Source organism: Macaca thibetana, chromosome 17 (genome assembly GCF_024542745.1).
Source record: "Macaca thibetana thibetana isolate TM-01 chromosome 17, ASM2454274v1, whole genome shotgun sequence".
In the NCBI taxonomy this organism is placed as follows: Eukaryota; Metazoa; Chordata; class Mammalia; order Primates; family Cercopithecidae; genus Macaca; species Macaca thibetana.
The window spans coordinates 24408294-24429740 of NC_065594.1; the positions used below are offsets into that span (position 1 = coordinate 24408294).

The 21447-nt window shown below is 42.7% G+C and overlaps 1 protein-coding gene across 1 annotated transcript in view; it reads right to left on the minus strand.

The window, feature by feature from the left end:
- The window catches only part of SIAH3 (siah E3 ubiquitin protein ligase family member 3), a 72004-nt gene extending 59829 nt beyond the window's left edge, over positions 1–12175 (minus strand). Inside the window, exon 1 of the mRNA XM_050766234.1 lies at positions 11917–12175. Coding sequence (XP_050622191.1) covers positions 11917–12051 — 135 coding nt within the window. The 5' untranslated portion in view covers positions 12052–12175. The remainder of the gene's footprint in view (positions 1–11916) is intronic.
- Positions 12176–21447: the final 9272 nt, after the last annotated feature.

Below are 21447 nucleotides of genomic sequence, written 5' to 3' on the forward strand. Positions count from 1 at the left end.
GGTGCGGTGGCTCACGCCTGTAATCCCAGCACTTTGGGAGGCCAAAGCAGGGAGATCATGAGGTCAGGAGATCGAGACCATCCTGGCTAACATGGTGAAACTCCGTCTCTACTAAAAAAAAAAAAATTAGCCAGGCATGGTGGCACCCGCCTGTGATCCCAGCTACACGGGAGGCTGAGGCAGGAGAATCAGTTGAACCCGGGAGGTGGAGGTTGCAGTGAGCCGAGATTGCGCCACCGCACTCCAGTCTGGGCAGCAGAGCGAGACTCCATCTCAAAAAACAAACAAACAAGCAAAAATCATAATTTTTACCAAGCCTGAATTTGGAGGGCTTAGCTCTTTGTAGAAGCTTCCAGACAACCAATTCTATGATCAGGAAGAGAGCTAGCTCAACATCAAGGTTAAAAGCAAGAGCTAGGCCGGGTGCTGTGGCCGACGCCTGTAATCCCAGCACTTTGGGAGGCCGAGGTGGGTGGATCCCCTGAGGTAAGGAGTTCAAGACCAGCCTTGCCAACATGGTGAAACCCCATCTCTGCCAAAAATACAAAAATTAGCCGGGAGTGATGGTGTGCACCTGTAATCCCAGCTACTCGGGAGGCTGAGGCGTGAGAATCACTTGAACCTAGGAGGCGGAGGTTGCAGTGAGTGGAGATTGCACCACTCCCCTCCAGCCTGGGTGGCGGAGGGAAACTCTGGCTCAAAAACAAACAAACAAACAAACAAACAAAACCACGAGCTAAACTCTGCTGCTCATGGAATGGGTTCTGGGGAGGTTACTTCATCTCTCTGTGCCTCAGCTTCCTCATGTGTAAACTGGAAATAGACTAATGAATTATCCTGAGGATTTTTTAAAAGGCAATTCAGGTAAATCACTTAGTACAGTGCTTGGCACTTAGTAAGTGCTCAATAAATGTTAGGCAGTTAAAAAATATACACATAGTCTTAATTTGGGTTCCCCAAAAACAGAGCCCGAGATAAGAATTTGGATGCAGTGGTAAATTTGGGAGGTTATTCCAGCAAGCAGGAGGAAGGGAACAAGTGACTGCTGCAGGCCACAGGCACTCCATCCCACCAGGCAGCATAGAGAAGCACAGAGGATGCTACCAGGATGGCCCACCCAGAGCCGGAGCATCTCTGTGTGCGTTTATACACACAGAATGAATAAGACAGGGTCCCGGCTCAGCGTTTTAAAGTGAAATATACTCAATATTAATCCTAAGGCCAAGCAGGTCGGCTCAGTTGTTTGTCGTGAAAAGTAACTCTGAGGGATGACATATCAAGACATGCTTTAAAGCACAGAATTTTAATTTTTAAAAAAGGTTCTGCCACAAAGAGCTGGGTGACATTGAGTAAGCTTTTCAACCTTTTTCTGTTTTGATATTCTGTATAACGGAGAATGATAATAATATACTACTTCCCAGTGATGATTAAATGTAATAGCACTTAACATAGTTCCTCGATGTAGCATTTTGTGGTTATTATCATTATTGTTTTTATTGTGTGCGTAACTAATACAGTAGAAAACTATTGTCAGGGTTTCAGGATGTGTAGCCGCCTTGGCCTAGTATAAGTCATCATACATCCCTAAAGTACACAGCGGGAACCCAAAGTTCCAAGTGGCCACTTGCCCTGGACTCCCTGGCACATCTTGGCAGAGTCGTAGCAGTTAGATCCGAGGGGCCATGAAGTCTGGTTATGAAGCTGGCAGGTGGCAAGTCTTGCTGACCAGTCTCTTGTAAAATCTGTGTTGCTGATCTGCATTTGGTTTCATCTCTATGGGGCCTTCCTAATGCCACGCTAACCCTGCCCTCCCTCTCCAAGCATGGGCTGCAGTGGCCCATCTCTTCTGCAGAAGATCATGTACTTTTCATCCTGGGGAGCCAGGGCCTACCGTTTCCTTTCTCAGGCTACGCTCTCCTTGCTGGAGTGCTGGTGCCACAGCTGAAAACAGCTCTGCAACGTGCATTCCCCTTCTTATCATGGATTTATGCTTGATTAAAAATACATTAAAGGGCCAAGAAATGATTACAGGATATAGCATCTTGCAAGTAAAACTGACATTTCCAGTTAGACCACAATTCTAAATTATCCACAAAGACCCGGTTCTTCTGGTAAAAACATGATGTTTGTTTCTGATCTGTTTTCTGATGGTGCCATAGTCAAGTTGAATATGTAGTCTTTGGATCCGTCCTGCTGTTTGAAGGTCTGGGATGATGGCTGCAAGGGTTTGGTGACTTCACTTGGAGCCTCATCCCTGTCTCTCACTATATATTTGTGCCAGCACTAGAGACACGAGGAACATTTGCCTTTGTAATGCCCCGCTGTTGTCCAGCTGGTTTATACCTTGGCAAGGTCCTGAGAACAAGACCCCTCTGGGAAGAGGTCCAACACTGTCATGGGGACATATTACAGAGTCAATGTCCTTAACCAAAGTGCCATCCCCAGCTCTGTTGGAGCCTCATCCGTGGGAACCTGGGGCAAGTCACTTCATCCCCTTGAACCACATTTGTTAGACCGGGTCCTTGAACTAGAACATTATTCTGGCTCTCAGCTTAAACACTGTGCGCTTCAAAAGCATGGTCCTCAACAGGTATGTCATTTTACTGCTGTGCCTTCCCCCTTCCCTCCAACATACAGTTGGAGTAAAAGTTTGGTCACCCAAACTTAGGCAAAGGAACTTGGGTCACATTTCGTGCACCAGGTAACATCTCTGCGGGACTCATCTACTAGTAATGATGATAACTACTGTTAATGGAGTAATTATAACATGCCAGGTGCTGTGCTGAACACTTTATGTAAATCGTATGTATATTTTTTGAGACAGTGTCTTGCACTGCTACCCAGGCTGGAGGGCAGTGGTGCAATCATGGCTCACCACAGCCTGGACCTCCTGGGCTCAAGCGATCATCCCACCTCAGTTCCTCCACGCTGAATAGCTGACACTACAGGTGTGGGCCGTCATGCTCTGCTAATATTTATATTTTTGGAGACATGAGGTCTCACTATGTTGCCCAGGCTGGTCTCAAACCCCTGGGCTTAAGAATCCTTCTGCTTCAGTCTCCCAAAGTGCTGGGATTATAGGCATGAACCACCGTGCCCGGACTGTACATCATATTATTTAATCTTTACAACAACAACCATTTTATAGGGGAGGACATGCAGACTCTGGGAGGCCAAAGATATTATCCAAGGAATGCAACATTGGATTCAAACCCAGATCTAACTCCAAAACTCATACTTTAGGTCCTCAGCTAAAACATTTCTCTTCTTTCCCGACACCACTTTCTCCACTTACCTCTTTCCTGAGGCTGGTTGGTTACAGACTGGGTGGGGAAGAAGGGTCTTGTTTATCTCTATTTGTTCTTCCACTGTGCTAGGGGCCAGTTTTCCCCACCCACTGGGCTTTGAATTCTGTGATCTTACACTTCTATTCAGAGACCACTCAGGGCCCACACAGGGGAGCATCTCAGAATTGCCATTATTTCTCTCTGTGTGTGTGTGTGTGTGTGTGTGTGTGTGTGTGTGTGTGTGTGTGTGTGTGTAGAAACTCAAGTTGGAGTGTAGGGAACTCAGGCCTAGGGCTTAGCTCATTAATGTTTAATTTTCTGATGACAGTGGGATCTAGGAGTTCTGTCTTGCCCTTCCTTGATTCCAGAGGCTGCAGCCTGGACTGAGCATCATCCCCCTTGTCATCCATGCCCCGCTCAGAGGGAAGCTATGTCCTCAAGGTGCAGCGAACTGCAGGGCAGAGAGAAAATGTACAACCTCACAGGGACATGCAATTTCTGCCTCCATCTGTCTCTCTACCCTGCTGAATCTCAGAGTGGTGTCACTGAGCCTGCAGATATATACCCTTCAAATCAGACACCCCTCACAGAGCCACCTACCCACGTGCTTACTCGAGCCTCTGCTAATGAAAAGAAGGAATGCATAAGTCATGAGGGGCACGTTTTCAGGATGAGCAGAGAAGGGGATTTATCTGCATGGCTCCCGGCTCTGTGAATGACAGGCCCCAGTTCGTTCAGCTCCTGTCCCACTGCAGGCATGAGTGTCTTCCTGAGACCCAGCCTGTCTTCCAGGCTCAGAGCCCAACGGGGTTCCATGCTTTCTTTGAAGCTAAACATTAAGGACAAATCTGACTTTCACATGAGGCAAAAAATTGTTCTATTCACAATTCTCTTCAAGGCCAAAGATAACTCACAAAATACCAAGAAACAGCAAGCAGCAAAGTTTGCAGAGAGGAAGGGAAGGCGGAGAAAGACAGCCAGGTGGGGCGTGTAGGGAGTCAAAGCCAGCTTTGAGTAGCTGCTTTCATCATAATGACAATGCTAACAATTGGTGCCGGTCATAATCCCAAAAGATGCAATCACAAACATCATAATCCTGAAAGTTGAAATCCCCAAAGATCAAAATCCCTAAAGTCTAAAATCCTGAAAAATCTCATTCCCAAAAGATTAAAATCCCAAATGTTAAAATTCTGAAAGTCAAAATCTGGAGAAAGGATTCGTACATTTAGGTTGTGTGCAGGATAACTGCACCATGTTAGTTGTATTGTGTTAGGCAGAACTATTACCTTGTTATTGTCTTATGTGGAAATTAAGTATGATTTAAGGAGATGCTTACGGGTGCTAAGTTGTGGACTTGTGAACTAAATTTTAGGTGTCAAGTTGACTGAATTTAAAAATACCTAGAAATCTGGTAAAGCATTATGTTGGGTGTTTCTGTGAGGGTTAGGTTTCTGTGAGGGGAGGTTAGTGTGTGAGTATGAGTGGGTTATCTGGGGGAAGAGCTGCTCTCAGTGTTGGTGGGCACCATCTCATTGGCTGATGGCTGGGAGAAACAAATACAGAAAACAAATCGATCTCTCTCTGAGAGCCGGGACAGATTTTTCTTCTGCTGCCTTGGACATCAGAACCCCAAGCTCACCAGCCTTTGGACTCCAGGACTTACACCAGCAACCACATTTAAATGAGAGTTAACCATTGGCTTCCCTGGTTCTAAGGCCTTCGGACTTGGAGTGAGCCATGCTACCGGCATCCCAGGGTCTCCAGCGTGCAGATGGGCATGTCGTGGGACTACTAAGCAGTCATAATCGTGTGAGCCAATTTCCCTAATAAATCCCCTCTCATATATCCATATACACACTTATCTTATTGGTTCTAGCTCTCTGGAGAACCCTGACTAATACAGATTTGGTACTGGGGAAGCCGAATATCATTCATTCTTATACATTCCTTACAACACAATGGAAGAGATCTGTGAAATTGACCCCTCACAAAAATGCTGTGATTAGTTAAGTGTATGAAGCTATTTAATGGTGAAAGGTAAAAGTTTAAAAGCTAATTACATTGGTGCTATGATAGCAGAAAATCACTTAATTGCAATGGCCCAGCAATAACCAAACTTTCAAGTGGACAGCATACACTTGTACAATTTGTAGACCACAACCACTCTCCAAATACAAGTGTGGCAACTATTTTAAAGATTCTAGAAGAAGTGAAAATGGAGGTGAAAGACACAAAAAAAACTCCCCTGCCAAATTATTTAATCATGTACTACTTCTGCCCTTTCACACATAGTGCCAATATACTATGCTATGTATTTAATCTTCGTATTGTCTCCAATAATAGATGTATACATTGTGTAAAGACTTTTAGAGAGTTCTCTTTTGTTTTGTGGATTTTTTTTTTTCCTGCAAATTTGACTCCAGGAAAGTGCATTATCACAATGTTGACCTTGTGTGTAGGCATTGTGCGTGTGTGTAAAAACGCTGAAACTTCCTCAGTGAATAAACAGCTGTCCTTTCTGTACATCTGCATTTGTGAAAGATACAATTTCTTGAGATCTCGGCGGTTTGGGTGACTGCACATGCAATGGTGACTCGCTGGTTTTTGAGCCATCCATCAAAAGATTTACGTTGTCCATCACAGTGTTTCAGATGGCCACAGTTACAAAGCTGGGTGCACACAATTACCAACCATAGTAATATGCATTTATACATTTCCCTCTTGATCTAGTTCTTTATGAATATAGTTTGTCTGTTTTTAACTTATCCCCATGCTACAGTTGTTAGTATATCTGAGTGTTTATGCTTGCAAAAATATGTATGTTACTACTGCCTCTTTTATGGTGTTAAGTGGCCTATAAAACACTCTGTTGTATTTTGTATGTTTCTCTTAAAAATGTAAATAAAGGTCTTAAAATTTAAAGGATTTTTTTTCCATAGTTATATTTTTGGGACTTTCATCTTTCCCAATTTCAACATTCAGATTGTGTCTTTCAAAATTATGGCCCAAACTCATAGAAGGGGTGAGGGATTAAGGAAGGATGATGACTTAGAAGCTCTAATTCGTGAAGAAAATGTGGCTGTGGTAAAGGGGAGATGGGAAGGTGTGTGGTGCAGCCCAGGGTGTCATGCTGCTGGCCCTGGGAGGGGAGATAGCGTACAGGAAGGGGACTCTTGCAAGTTTTCCCTCTCACACCATGCACCTGGAGGAAGGGACTTTTAGCTTAGCATAATTTGAAGGCAACCTGGGGCAGTGTAGGAATATAGATCTGATGTTAGATGACCTAACTTCTTTTTTTTTTTTTTTTTGAGATGGAGTTTCGCTCTTGTTGCCCAGGCTGGAGTACAGTGGCACGATCTCGGCTCACCGCAACCTCCACCTCCCGGGTTCAAGTGATTCTCCTGCCTCAGCCTCCCAAGTAGCTGGGACTACAGGTGCCCGCCACTACGCCCAGTTAATTTTTGTATTTTTAGTAGAGACCGGGTTTTACCATGTTGGCCAGGTTGATCTCAAACTCCTGACCTAAGGTGATCCACCTGCCTCGGCCTCCCAAGTGCTGGGATTATCGCTGTGAGCCACCGCACCCGACCTAGAAGACTTAACTTCTAGTCTCAATTTTGTCAGTAAGGTCTCCATTCTTTGGGTTGATTCCTTCCACTGGACATTTCGTGTCTAACCAGGTCACTGTTTCCCTTTGGAGGAACAGAGCTAGTGGATGAAGATGACTTTGCTAAGGGTAAGATATCTCCACAGACAGTTAATTTTTTTTCTTGTTGTTAATTGCTAGGAAAATAATCCATCTTACCCCAGGGAAGCCATCCAAATGACTCAGACCTCTCTGTGGATTTCAAAGAAAGCTTTCAGTATCTATTTTCTAATTTTCCCAAACAGTCCCTGCAGGTTGAGGGATCACGGTGAAGAGAATTCCACCAAATTTGCTTCGAGGCTGCTGGATAAATGTAGTACAGAGGTAATCGGCTCACCTCATCACAGCCGCCAGCTTCAGCCTCCCCTACAACTCAATCACTGGCACACGGCTAACCAAATTACTGCTCCGGGCTCTGGGCCTCCCCGTTATGTGACTCAGGAGCCTCATTTGCAATCACTATTAACCAGAAAAGCCGCACGACTGCTCTGAGCCCACAGAGTGGAGTGTCATACAATATTCACAGAAACCCATGGGCCGGAAGGGGCTGCAAAGCCTCTTCCGTTATTCCGGCTGCAAAGCCTTTAGAATAACGCTTGCACAGTGACCCCCACCAGCTTGGGGTCCCCTTCCTTACCCTTTTCTCCAGCCCCTCTGGCAAAGTGACTCCAGGCTGGACAGAGAAAGAAGACTGTGAAATGCCCAGAGCTCTGGGAATGGGACCATCAGAGGTGACTGTGTGGAGAGGAACTGAGTAACCCACATAGCAGCTATTAAACAATCTCGTAGGAAGCCTTTAACTGCTTTAAAGTCGGTATTCATGCAGAACACTCCAAAGGCCACCTCTAAATCTCTAAAGACAATGCTCAGGTCTTTACCTCTCATTCAGCCGCCTGCTGTGCTGTGTGAAACAGAGTTAGCAAAGCCCGGTGCAGCACGGGGTTTCCAAAGATTATCCCATAAATGGCAAAGGCGGGCACACATCTCACATCTCTCCTTTCCTGGTCCTGCCTCCTCCTCTTCCTTACAGCTCCCACCCTCCCCACTGCCACTCAATACACATTTATCCACACAGGTCGGTCTTAGAATGAAAGGCACGTGGATGCATCAACAAATGGTACTGAAGTGCCCTAGCTTTAGATTTCATATCTGTCAGGCACTTAAAACCACGATTGTCCCATATGCCCCTCCCATTCCATGTGTTCGTGTGTGTGTTTCTGTTGTAACCCAAGGTTAATGGGGTTGTCTGGGGTGGTGCAGGCACAGTGTGGAGGTATCAGAGAGGGCCTCATGGAACTTTGCCAGAAAGCATTTTGCTATTCTTCTTTCAGAAACTTGTTTATCAAAGGCTGTGGTTAAGAGGAGGAAGCCACTCAGCCAGCCTCAGCCTAGCTACTGCCTGCTTGGGAAGTGCTCATGACCGACGCCAGAAGGGCTCTGGCTAGCACTACAGAGCCTTCTCTGGAAAAACCTGGGCACAGGGACTGACCGATCCTCCCCTCAAAGGGCACCTCTGCAGATGGTGCAAAACAAGGCAGGGCCGCCCAGGGCAGGACACTGTAGAAGCAGCTAGTGCCAGTGGGAGTGGAGCCAGGAGAGAAAGGCTTTCTTCGTTTAGAAACAAGCAAAGGACAGGAGGGAGAGAGGAGTGCTGAATCAGGACCCGGAGCAGGCGTCCTCATGAGCGCCAGCCTGAAGCCTGCTCGCCACATTTCAATAACCACTGTGAATGAGGAAGCAGAGGGCAGCCGGCCAAGAGAGCTGGCTCCTTGACGGTCACTTTTCACAGGGTGGAAAGAAGGGTGGGCACCGTTTGGAACCCTAATCTGTGCAAGTGGTCCTCAGAGACAGAGACTGAGACTGAGGGAAAAGGTCTTGTTTGCACTCCACTGCCTGGCACTCACTGAAAGCTGAGGTCTCCTATGTTCAAGGCTGGCTACTCTAAATGTCCCTTTTAATTAGGGTGAGCTTCAGGGGTGTAATGGCTTTAACCAGAGGATCTGATGTCCCCGGGAAGGCTCTGCCTTCCATTTAGAAGGAAAGGCATCAGCTTGCTTGAAGGAATCCCAGGTTACTGAGTAATCACCATAATAAGATTGAGAATGAAGGTGACCTATAGAAGCATGGCAAATACACAATTTTCTTTGCTTTGTAAGTGAATTTTGATTATAACTCAGCACTTGCCTCAGGTTCTAAAATGCTGTTGGTTCGAATTCTCAGGAAAGCCCAGGAAAGGATAAAACACATAAATGCTTCCACAAAGAAAAATACAAGCCTCCCAGCCCTCTTTGTAGCTACACGCAACCCAGAAAATTGAAAGCAAGGTTGTAGTCTCTCTGTCCTTGGTCACCATTTCATGTACTGGCCTGTCATACAAAGTATGGGGAAGCACGGCAGATCAATAGCTATTCTGGGTTAATATTGCCACAGAATTTTTTTTTTCCTCTAAAAAGACATTCCTCCTCATTACATAGATCACAGCTTATTACATCCAAGGCATATTTCTGTGGTCTGTTTATGGAAATTAGTGTTTAGAAAGAGATTTTTTTTGAGGTTACATGTGCTTTTTAATACAAGCAGTGGGGCAATGACGCTCCTATAGAGTTAGTCCTTTTAAAGCTCTGCAAATGACTATTAGCCCTTAGGTTTGAGAAGGGGGTACAACTTACCTGATGGGGGCCACCTGCACCCTCCAGGTCTCTCCCTACCTGGAGCCCTCTCCAAATCCTGTGTGCCGCATTCCACATCCTGGGGACATTAGCAGCACTCAACTTGCTTTATCTGGGGTGATGTTTCTCTGAGCAAAAGTCCCTAAGTGTTTTTTTATGGGAAATGAAAAGCCAGATAAGCGTGTAAGTGAAAAAGTGAGCCCTGGCCTCTCAAAGCATGTCATCCATTTTTATGTTACTGATTATATGATTTCTAAATTGCCTGAATGTGTTAAGCGACAACTTTTGAATTTGCTATTGGAACTCTACAAATTATATATACAATAACATACATTATTTTTAGGGGAGAGTTATGAAACACCTCTGATACCTCTCTTCAGTCTCAAAAGCTGAGGCGGAGAAAGGGCAGATGTTCATAAGCCCATTTAAAAGGTGAGGAAGGGAAGGCTCAAAGAGGTGCAGGAGGGGTTCAATTTCACACAGCTGGCCAGAGCTGACTCAAGGCCTCCAACCCTAACTCTGAACTCCTGGGTCAGGGCGGCAAGATGATTTGTCAATATCCAGGCAGACATCATTGAGAAATACACACAAGTGGTTTCCTCTGGCTCCACACAGAGACCTTAACACCTGGCTATTCTCCACCATCAGCTGCAGTCAATGAACCATATAAATTCAAACTTCAGAAATGCTAAAGTCTCATAAGCAATTTTTAAAGGTATTAAAATACAAAACAGAAGTAAACAAAATTTCTTGCCCCAGGGAACTAACTAATGCAAAGTCAAAAGTGGCCATAAAATGGAATTCAGAATTATGTTTTAATGTGTATGCTATCTACTTGCTTTGCCAAGGATGCTGGTGTGAATTCTTATTTATAAAACTAAATTATACAAGAAGAGGAGAAATAGCGGAATGAGAGGAAACAGCTCGCAAGCAAGAGCAGGTGTGAACAGTTGCATGCGATGGTATTGGTCACAGCTGGGGTACCAGAGAGCGTCAGATCCTAGGTCAGGTGCACCATAGGGGTCCCAGGACAGTCCATCGCTCCACCACCAGGACTGGCCTTGGCATGTAGCCCCAGCAGCTCCAGGCAGCTGTCTTTCCGCGGAACTTCTAGGAGTGGGGGTACCCATCAGCGCTGACCTGCGGCGCTCCAGCTGAGGATAGTCTGACTGTAGGAGTTTATAAAGTAATGGACAACAGGCAGTGCCCTTCCTCCCCAACAGCAGTGGTCAGAGGGACAGATCTATCCTCACAGAGACTGTCGGGCACGGGCGCTGCAGACATGGCCCCTCCCCCCGGCACTCAGTCCTGTCTGCCTTCCACAGGAGGACAGGAAAGGAACTTCCAACGAGTCCACCTTTTATGTTAGGAGAGAGGCAAGGTGCTGAGTTTCCCATCCGGGGAGTTCAGCTTCACCGTCTCCCCAGCCCCCACTCCGCTGACTTCCCCTCCTCCCTACCACTAGCCCGTGGCCCAGCGTTCCTTTCCCGGTCAGTCTTGGCTGTGATGTTTAGCGGCTCTGCCGGACCTCATATTTTGTCTGGTCTCTAAAAGGGCACTGACCTGAGGGTGCAAATGCAGAGGCCGCGGGGCAGCTAGGCAGCCACGAGGAACCCAGCACCCAGCTGCCTAGGGAGCTCCAGGCAGCCGCGGCAGCAGCTCGGAGCTGATTACATTATTACACAATCCAGGCAAATCCTGCTCCAGTACAAGGAGCGCATCTAACCAGCAGGAAGGAAATAAGCCAAAATCCTTCCGACACCACACACACACACACACACACACGTCTGAGGACAAGTACAAACACTTTGCAGAAATAACCCTCCCCCAACCCCACCAACCTCCAGGTCCCTGTTTCAGGATTCCTCACCCCGCAGTAGCGTCTAAAATCCTCGTGTTTGACCACCTCTCCCAACACATGGGACAGAGAGCAATTTGGCTAACTTCAAATCCTGTCTCCCGAGCACTTGCCCACAAATATTAGGGGGAGCGATAGGGACGCCCCCTTGTTCCCGCCACCACCCTCACTTCTGCCCCCCACGCCACTCTCGGGTTGACAGCGTCGGGGAAAGACACCAGACCATCAATCCAATTTTTCCTGCCAGTTGGGGAAACAACACTCGGTCACTAACAGCACCCAGCCACCTAGAGAGCGAGAGTGAGCCGAGGCAAACACGCCGGCTTCCAGACACAGTCCCAGCCCCCGCGACCCGGCTTTGCAAAGGGCTGCACGCGCTCGCCGGAGGGTCGCTGCCGCCTCCGAGAAACGACTTGAACCTGAGCCCGGTGAAGATAAAATGACACAGAGACTCACCTTTAGGTTGTGAGTGGGGTTGACGACACAGACAAGTTGCCCGGCAGCGGAGAAAACCCGTTTAGCTTTGTAGTGCTGAAATCGGAGATGAATGAGATCTAATACAGCCCCAAAGCACTGGGTAAAGAAAAGCATCACAACTTTTGGGGGGTTGTTGGCCCGGGAAGGCAGCGGAGGAAGCTGTGAGTCCTTGGGCTCTGGAAGGAGCGCAGCCTCTGAGACACTCCGCGCCAGCCCGGCTTAGCGCGCCTTCATATTCATCATCAAAATAAGACGGTTAGAATCTTGCAGCAGTGAGGCGGCCAATCAAAAGGACAGAAATGTTATCCTTGAGGTGCAGAGACAGCCAATAACAAATGCCTTGCCTACCGAAACTCCCTGATGAATTGAGCCTGGCGGAGAATGTATTATTGAACATTACCATAGATCAGCACATTGCATTTATCTTGTGATTACAGCCAACCATACCTAATGCTGGGGAGATAGGCTGACAAAATTGATTGCTTAATGTGTCTCCATTTATTAATTGACTTAATTTAACATGAGAGCCTTTCTTAATGCCCTGGCAAGAACGTAAAGCGTTTAAGCCGCCAAATAGTACAACACCCCGCTCCAAAGTAGGCAGATGGATAACGCAGATCGTGGCTCGACTCACCAGAGCTGCTTGGGAGAAAATAAAATATTACTAGACTCTGATTCCAGATAAGGACTTGGCAGCAGCAAAAATGTGTATCTTTCAATCTTGCGTTCTGACTTTCTGCAATTTGGATTACAGCCCCTTGATAAATCTTACTCTCCACTCTTTATCAAAGAAAAGAATCCCTGACAAATGCATTTGGAGTTGAGGGGTGGAAGGAAGTGTGTGTGTGTGTGTGTGTGTGTGTATATATATATATATATAATACACACACACATACACACATACACACACACACACATATATATGTATATTCTTTTTTTCAAAATACTGTGATCACTGAAGTCTGAAAGTATTAAAGGATACAAATGCACAGACTATGCTTCAAAAAATAATGAAATCCCTGATGCATGAATGCACACACACAGAAAAACCTACACTGAGAGGAAAGAGGCTTGTAAATCAGCAAAATAATTACAGATGCAGAGAACCTTTGCTTGTTATTCATTTGCATATTGGTGGGCAGCAAATTGCTAATTAACCACTAGATTGTTGGAGACATTAAAAGAGAGATTAAGGATGCACACACCACATCATTTACTTGTTTCTGCAAATGCTAGCAGCACATTTCTGTGCTGGCACAGGGAGAGGGGATTCCAGTCCTCAGACTGCAAACCTGTCCTTGCTCCCCAGAACAGGGCTGGTGGGGGGACGGGAGGCCGCTGGTTCTTCAAGAAAGATTCCTAAGCAGTACTTGAAGGGCTTTGGGTTTTTCGGGACTAGCTCTGATGGTTTAGTCTTTGCAGCTGAAGCAGGGGAGTTGAGTGTATTGTGTTTTCCCTCTTCACTGGCTGTTTCTCTGTTGAGAAGTCAGGCCAGATCCAGCGCTGCCTGGAGCAGGATCAGCCCCCACTGTGAATTGTACCCTGTGAGTGTGAGCCCATTGCCCCCTCCCGCATGGTTCTTGTTCTGCTCTGGCTACAATGCTTGGGTTGTATTGTATGCAAAACATATGCACACGTGGAACACCTAGGTCTGTGACTTGGTCAGGCAATTAAACTAACAACAGAATAATATACAGGATAAAAATAATGCACAAGTTTGTTGATGCCAGGACAGAGCCCAGGTTGTTCATTTTAACTTGCATTTAACTTAAAACCAAACCAATGTTTTAAGAGACAAACTGAACACCAATTAAAAATGGAAACTTTGCACTTTTAAAATAACTACACTGGCACCAAACTAGAAGATGACAACATTTGAACTGATTAGAACCTCATCAATGTGATATTTTTATAGGACATGAGTCCCTGGAGCCACCTGTTACATGGCACCTAATAAGGGCTGCTGATCCACAAAACCAGAACCTGCTTTCTAAAGTTTGAATTGTCCAGAAAATAAGCTTTCAGCAGTTCACTGGGAAAACATTTAATATCCTTTCATTGGCTTACTTGTTTTAAAAACTAAAAGTGTGCAGGTACTCTTATAGATTCGTTAAATATATATTCATAATTCAGAGAGGTTCAAATTATTTTTACATCTTTGGCTGTAGTGGAACAATTGTGTTGATTTTTTGTTTTTCTTCACTTTTTAAAAATGTATTGTTTCTGTCATCCATCCTGCTAGAAGTAAGTTCCATGAGAATGGGAATTTCTGATTTTTTTTTTAAAGGTATTTTTAAAAATATAATCTTCTTCGTATTTCTTTTTATTATTATTATACTTTAAGTTCTAGGGTACATGTGCACAACATGCAGGTTTGTTACATATGTATACATGTGCCATGTTGGTGTGCTGCACCCATTAACTCGTCATTTACATTAGGTATATCTCCTAATGCTATTTCTCTCCCCTCCCCCCACCCCATGACAGGCCCTGGTGTGTGATGTTCCCCTTCCTGTGTCCAAGTGTTCTCATTGTTCAATTTCCACCTATGAGTGAGAACATGTGGTGTTTGGTTTTCTGTCCCTGCAATAGTTTGCTCAGAAGGATTTTCAGCTTCATCCCTGTCCCTACAAAGGACATGAACTCATCCTTTTTTATGGCTGCATAGTATTCCATGGTGTATATGTGTCACATTTTCTTAATCCAGTCTATCACTGATGGACATTTGGGTTGGTTCCAAATCTTTGCTATTGTGAATAGTGCTGCAATAAACATACATGTGCATGTGTCTTTATAGCAGCATGATTTATAATCTTTTGGGTATATACCCAGTAATGGGATGGCTGGGTCAAATGGTATTTCTAGTTCTAGATCCTTGAGGAGTCGCCACACTGTCTTCCACAATGGCTGAACCAGTTTATAGTCCCACCAAAGGTATAAAAAGTGTTCCTATTTCTCCACATCCTCTCCAGCACCTGTTGTTTCCTGACTTTTTAATGATTGCCATTCTAACTGGCATGAGATGGTATCTCATTGTAGTTTTGATTTGCATTTCTCTGATGGCCAGTGATGATGTCTTCTTTTGAGAAGTGTCTGTTCATATCCATTGCCCAATTTTTTGATGGGGTTGTTTTTTTCTTGTAAATTTGTTTGAGTTCTTTGTAGATTCTGGATATTAGCCCTTTGTAGATGAGTAGATTGCAAAACTTTTCTCCCATTCTGTAGGTTGCCTGTTCACTCTGATGGTAGTTTTTTTTTTTTTTTTTTTTTTTTTTTTTTTTTTTTTTTGCTGTGCAGAAGCTCTTTAGTTTAATTAGATCCCATTTGTCAATTTTGGCTTTTGTTGCCATTGCTTTGGTGTTTTAGATATGAAGTCCTTGCCCATGCCTATATCCTGAATGGTATTGCCTAGGTTTTCTTCTAGGGTTTTTATGGTTTTAGGTCTAACATTTAAGTCTTTAATCCATCTTGAATTAATTTTTGTATAAGATGTAAGGAAGGGATCCAGTTTCAGCTTTCTGCATATGGCTAGCCAGTTTTCCCAGCACCATTTATTGAATAGGGAATCCTTTTCCCATTTCTTTTTTTTGTCAGGTTGGTCAAAGATCAGATGGTTGTAGATGTGTGGTATTATTTCTGAGGGATCTATTCTGTTCCATTGGTCTACATCTCTGTTTTGGTACCAGTACCATGCTGTTTTGGTTACTGTAGCCTTGTAGTATAGTTTGAAGTCAGGTAGCATGATGCCTCCAGCTTTGTTCTTTTGGCTTAGGATTGTCTTCGCAATGAGGGTTCTTTTTTGGTTCCATACAAACTTCAAAGTAGTTTTTTCCAATTCTGTGAAGAAAGTCATTGGTAGCTTGATGGGGATGGCATTAAATCTGTAAATTACCTTGGGCAGTATGGCCATTTTCACGATATCAATTCTTTCTATCCATGAGCATGGAATGTTCTTCCATTTATTTGTGTCCTCTTTTATTTCGTTGAGCAGTGGTTTGTAGTTCTTCCTGAAGAGGTCCTTCACATCCCTTGTAAGTTGGATTCCTAGGTATTTTATTCTCTTTGAAGCAATTGTGAATGGGAGTTCACGCATGATTTGGCTCTCTGTCTGTTATTGATGTATAAGAATGCTTGTGATTTTTGCACATTGATTTTGTATCCTGAGACTTTGCTGAAGTTGCTTATCAGCTTAAGGAGATTTTGGGCTGAGACAATGGGGTTTTCTAAATATACAGTCATGTCATCTGCAAACAGGGACAATTTGACTTCCTTTTTTCCTAATCGAATACCCATTATTTCTTTCTCCTGCCTGATTGTCCTGGCCAGAACTTCCAACACTATGTTGAATAGGAGTGGTGAGAGAGGGCATCCCTGTCTTGTGCCAGTTTTCAAAGGGAATGCTTCCAGTTTTTGCCCATTCAGTATGATACTGGCTGTGGGTTTGTCATAAGTAGCTCTTATTATTCTGAGATACGTCCTATCAATACCTAATTTATTGAGAGTTTTTAGCATGAAAGGCTGTTGAATTTTGTCAAAGGCTTTGAAAAGGTATTTTTAAAATAAAATGAATGTACACAAAATGAGGATGCCATCCAATAGGTCAAAGATCTAAAACTTTGTGTTGATAATCTCATGCTTGTGCTTAAGATATAAAAATCAATGCTCCTTTAATTTTATCTTGATTTTCAAGAAATTAAAGACCTAATGTTTTTAGAGTAGTTTTAGGTTCACAGCAAAATTGAGAGAAAAGTACAGAAATACCTCATTTCTCCTCACCCCCACACCTGCACTGCCTCCCCTATTATCAACACCCCCCACTACAGGAGTGTATTTGTTACAATTAATGAACCTACACTGACGCATCACCACCATCCAGAGTTCATAGCTTATACTAGGGTTCACTTTTGGTGTTGTACATTCTACGGGTTTGAACAAATGCAAAATGACCCAAATCCATTGTTAGAGTATCACACAGAGTATTTTCACTGCTCTAAATATCCTCTGTGCTCTGTTTATTTATCCCTTCCCACCCACCTCCTCCAGCTCTTGGCAACCACTGATCTTTATGTTGTCTACGCCATAGTTTTTCCTTTTTCAAAATGTCATGTAATTGGAATCATATAGTATGTAGTCTTTTTGAACTGGCTTCTTTCACTTAGTAACATGCATTTAATATCCATGTCTATTCATGACTTGATAGCTCATATGTTTTTAACACTGAGTAATGTCCCATTGGGTGACCACAGTTTGTTTATCTGTTCATCTACTGAAGGATATCTTGGTTACGTTCAAGTTTTAAGTTAATTTTTGTGAATTGTGTGAGATCTGTGTCTAGATTCCTTTTTTAAATCTGCATACAGATGTCCAGTTTCAGCACCATTTGTTGAAAAATTGTTAGATTTACAACTATGTCTTCTTGGGTGCTAATGTAAATAGTATTGTGTAATTTCAAATTCTACTTGGTCATTGTTTACTTATAGGAAACAAATTGACTTTTATGTATTAATCTTGTATTTTACACCTTTGTTATGATCATTTATTAGTTTGAAGTTTTTTGTTGATTCTTTTGAGTTTTCTACATAATCATGTCATCTGTAAAGAAAGGTAGTTTTATTTCTTTTTTCTCAATCTGTATACCTTTTATTTCCTTTTCTTGTCTTATTGCATTAGCTAGAACTTCCAGTACAATATTGAAAAGAGATGGTGAGAGAGGACATCCTTGCCTTGTTCTTGATCTTAGTGGGAAAGCTTCTATTTTCTCACCATTAAATATGATGTTGGCTGTAGGTTTATTGTAGTTATTATTTATCAAGTTGATGAAGTTTCCTTCTGTTCCTAGTTTACTGAGAGTTTTTATTATGAATGGTGTTGGATTTTGTCAAATGCTTTTTCTACATCTATTAATATGATCATGTGATTTTAATTCTTTAACCTGTTGATGTAATTAATTACATTAATTGACTTTTAAATGTTGAACCAGCCTTGTGTACCTGGAGCAAACCCATTATTATATTGCTTTCTTCCTTTATTATAACCTCAGCCAGTTATCTTAACCTCACCAAGGCTCAATTTCCACAACTATAACATGGGAATAACAGACATTTATTTCTTTTTCAGGGTCATTGTGAAGACTAAGATGATATATTTGGAAGTACCAGCATACTGCCTGATTTGAAGCAGCCTCCCAATACTTGCTTCTACTGAGTATCTTTGGCAGATGGGTGATTATTTGGCAATATGGGGGGTTTTTTTTTCCCTGTACCCTGAAATATTTTTCCCCACTGATATCTACCCTACTACCCAGAGTCAAGCAAGCAGAGGGCATGATAAAAGAGGGCATGATAAAAGCATTTTGTCAAATACTTTTTCTACATCTATTAATATGATCATGTGATTTTATTTCTTTAGCCTGTTGATGTAATTAATTATATTAATTACATTAATTGACTTTTAAATGTTGAACCAGCCTTGTGTACCTGGAGGAAACCCATTATTATACTGCCTTTTTCCTTTACTGTATCCTCACCCAGTTATCTTAACCTCACCAAGGCTCAATTCCCACAACTATGACATGGGAATAATAGACATTTATTTCTATTATAATAGAAATAAAGCTTTTCTAAGTACAATATACTAAGGGCAAATGTTCCTGATATTACCCAGAGACCAGAACTGGGAAGGTGAAGCCTGAAGGGCTACAGAGTGCCGATCCATATCAGTCATGAGACTAGCAGCACACACCTGCTACTACTGATTCTTTCCCTGGCTTCAGACTTGAGCCCTAGCTCTAACTCTATACCCCAAAACTGGCTTCTGTCACTCTATTTTAGAATATGAACTACATCAATCTCTTCCTAGAGACAGTCTTAACAATAATCATTCATTGGGCAATGTTTAGAACTTACCCTAATAATAAATGTTCATGATTAATGTCCCAAAATAGTGTGGCACAAACTAGCCTTGAGGTGGAGATTTGGAGCTATGTTCACTTCTTACTACCAAGCTGGCTCCTTTGCAAGAGACACACCAATCCCCTCATGCTACCCATGAAGGCTAGAACGTCCCCTTCTTTTTTATGGCAACCAAATTTACATTTTATCTGTACTAGAAAGTGTCTGGGATTAACAATCAGACAAATTTGGATTCAAACCCTGAATTGTTACTTACTGTTACTTTGGGCAAATTAGTTAACCTCATTTATGCTTAGTTTTGTTGTCTGTAAAACAAAGCTATTAGTTTCATTAAAGTGTAATTTAAAAGATTAAATGAGTAGCTAGAGAAAAAATGACCAGCCAAATGCCTAGTTTTTATGATAAAAGTAGCAATGAGAAGCTATCATCATCATCATCATCATCATCATCATCGTCATCATCACCTTCTTATCAAAAACATATTTGTGTAAATAACACAAAGTACCAGTGAGGTTGTGGAACACCAAAACTCTCATATATGGTTAGAAGCCACTTTGGAAAACCATTAGGTATCATCTACTAACATTAAACATATATATATATTCTATGACCCAGAAATTCTACTCTCCATACACAAACAACAGAGATGCGATCATGTCCTCACCAAAAGATATGCACTAGGATTTTCATAGCAACATATTCATAAGAGTTAAAAACTAGAAATAACCTGAATGTCTATCAGCAATAACATGAATACATTGTATTATTTTTCCTCTGTTAAATACTACGTAGAAATGAAAAAGAATGAACTATTGCTGCACGCAACAATGTAATAACACAAATGGATCTCATAGAAATAAGTTTCAGGTAGAAAAGTCAGACACAAAAGAATTTGTATATGTGATTCCATCTATGGGAAGTTCAAGGACAAGGTGACCTATAGTGTGAGAAATCAAGAGAGTGGTAACCTAGGCAAGGAGGGACAGCTGAAGGGCATGTGAGGGGGGCTTGTAGAAAGCTGGTACTATTCTGTCTTGATCTATGTCCTAGTTTCATGAATGTTATGGATTGTATTGTTTCTCCCCAAAAATTCATGCTGAAGCCCTAACCCCCAGTACCTCAGAATGTGACTTTATTGGGAAATAGGGTCTTTACAGAGATAATCAAATTGAGATGAGGTCATTAGGGTGAGACATAATCCAATATGACTGGTGTCTTTATATAAAGGAAAAATGTGGGCAGAGGCATGCATATAAGAGAGCACGGCCTGTGAACATGAAGGCACAGAGTGAGGCAACACATCCACAAGCCAAAGAGGGCCAGTGATGACCAGCAAACTACTAGCAGGTGGGAGAGAGGCATGAAAAGGACCCTGTAACCCTCAGAAGAAACTAACCCTCCTGATGCCTTGATCTTGGACTTCTGGCCTCCAGAACTGTGAAACAATAAATTTCTGTTACCCAAGCCATACAGTTTGTGGCACTTTGTTATGGAAGCCTTAGCAAACGAATACAATAAGTATGTCCATTTCATGGAAATTCATCAGGCTGTGAACGAATGATCAGTGCACTTTTCTGTACATAACATCAATGGCCTCGATAACACTAAAATAACCAGTGAATGAGCAAATAATTGAATATTGAAATAGTGAATTATTTCATAAAGGTTTTTAAAAATCTATTGAAGTAATTACAACAGGAAATACTTGATTACATAAAATGTTAAACTCTGTATGTCAAAATAATGTCTAACAAATAAAATGGAAAAGTAAAATATTGAGGATATAGGTGCAACAAGTATGAGAAAAGATTTACATTTCTAATGAAGAACTCTTGTACAGGCATAGACAAAGAATATAAACAGAGTAGAGATTGGGAGGCCGAGACGGGCGGATCACAAGGTCAGGAGATCGAGACCATCCTGGCTAACCTGGTGAAACCCCGTCTCTACTGAAAAATACAAAAAAACTAGCCGGGCGAGGTGGCGGGCACCTGTGGTCCCAGCTACTCGGGAGGCTGAGGCAGGAGAATGGCGTAAACCCGGCAGGCAGAGCTTGCAGTGAGCTGAGATCCGGCCACTGCACTCCAGCCTGGGTGACAGAGCGAGACTCCGTCTCAAAATAAATAAACGAATAAATAAATAAACAAATAAATAAATAAATAAACAAACAGAGTACAGAGAAGAAGTAATAAAAAGATGAGTAAGTAGGGAGTGATGAGGTCAACAAGATGGTAAAATAGGAGGTCCCCGCCGTCCATCCACCTCCAACTGAACCACCATCCACAGATAAAAATAGCTATAGGAGAGCTCCAGAATCCAGCTGTACATGTTAAATATGTACAGACTTTTGTATCTCAATCATACCTCAATAAAGTGGCCTTAAAAATAAAAATTAATCCAGAATCCAGCTGTACGCATTAAATATGTACAGATTTTTGTATCTCAATCATATCTCAATAAAGTGGTCTTAGAAATAAAAATTAATATGAAAATTAAAAAGTTCACTAGAACAAGAAATCAAAGAAATGAAAATTAAAACAAGACAACATTCTACCTTTTAAGTCAGCACTTTATATTTTTACTATTAAATATTATATGA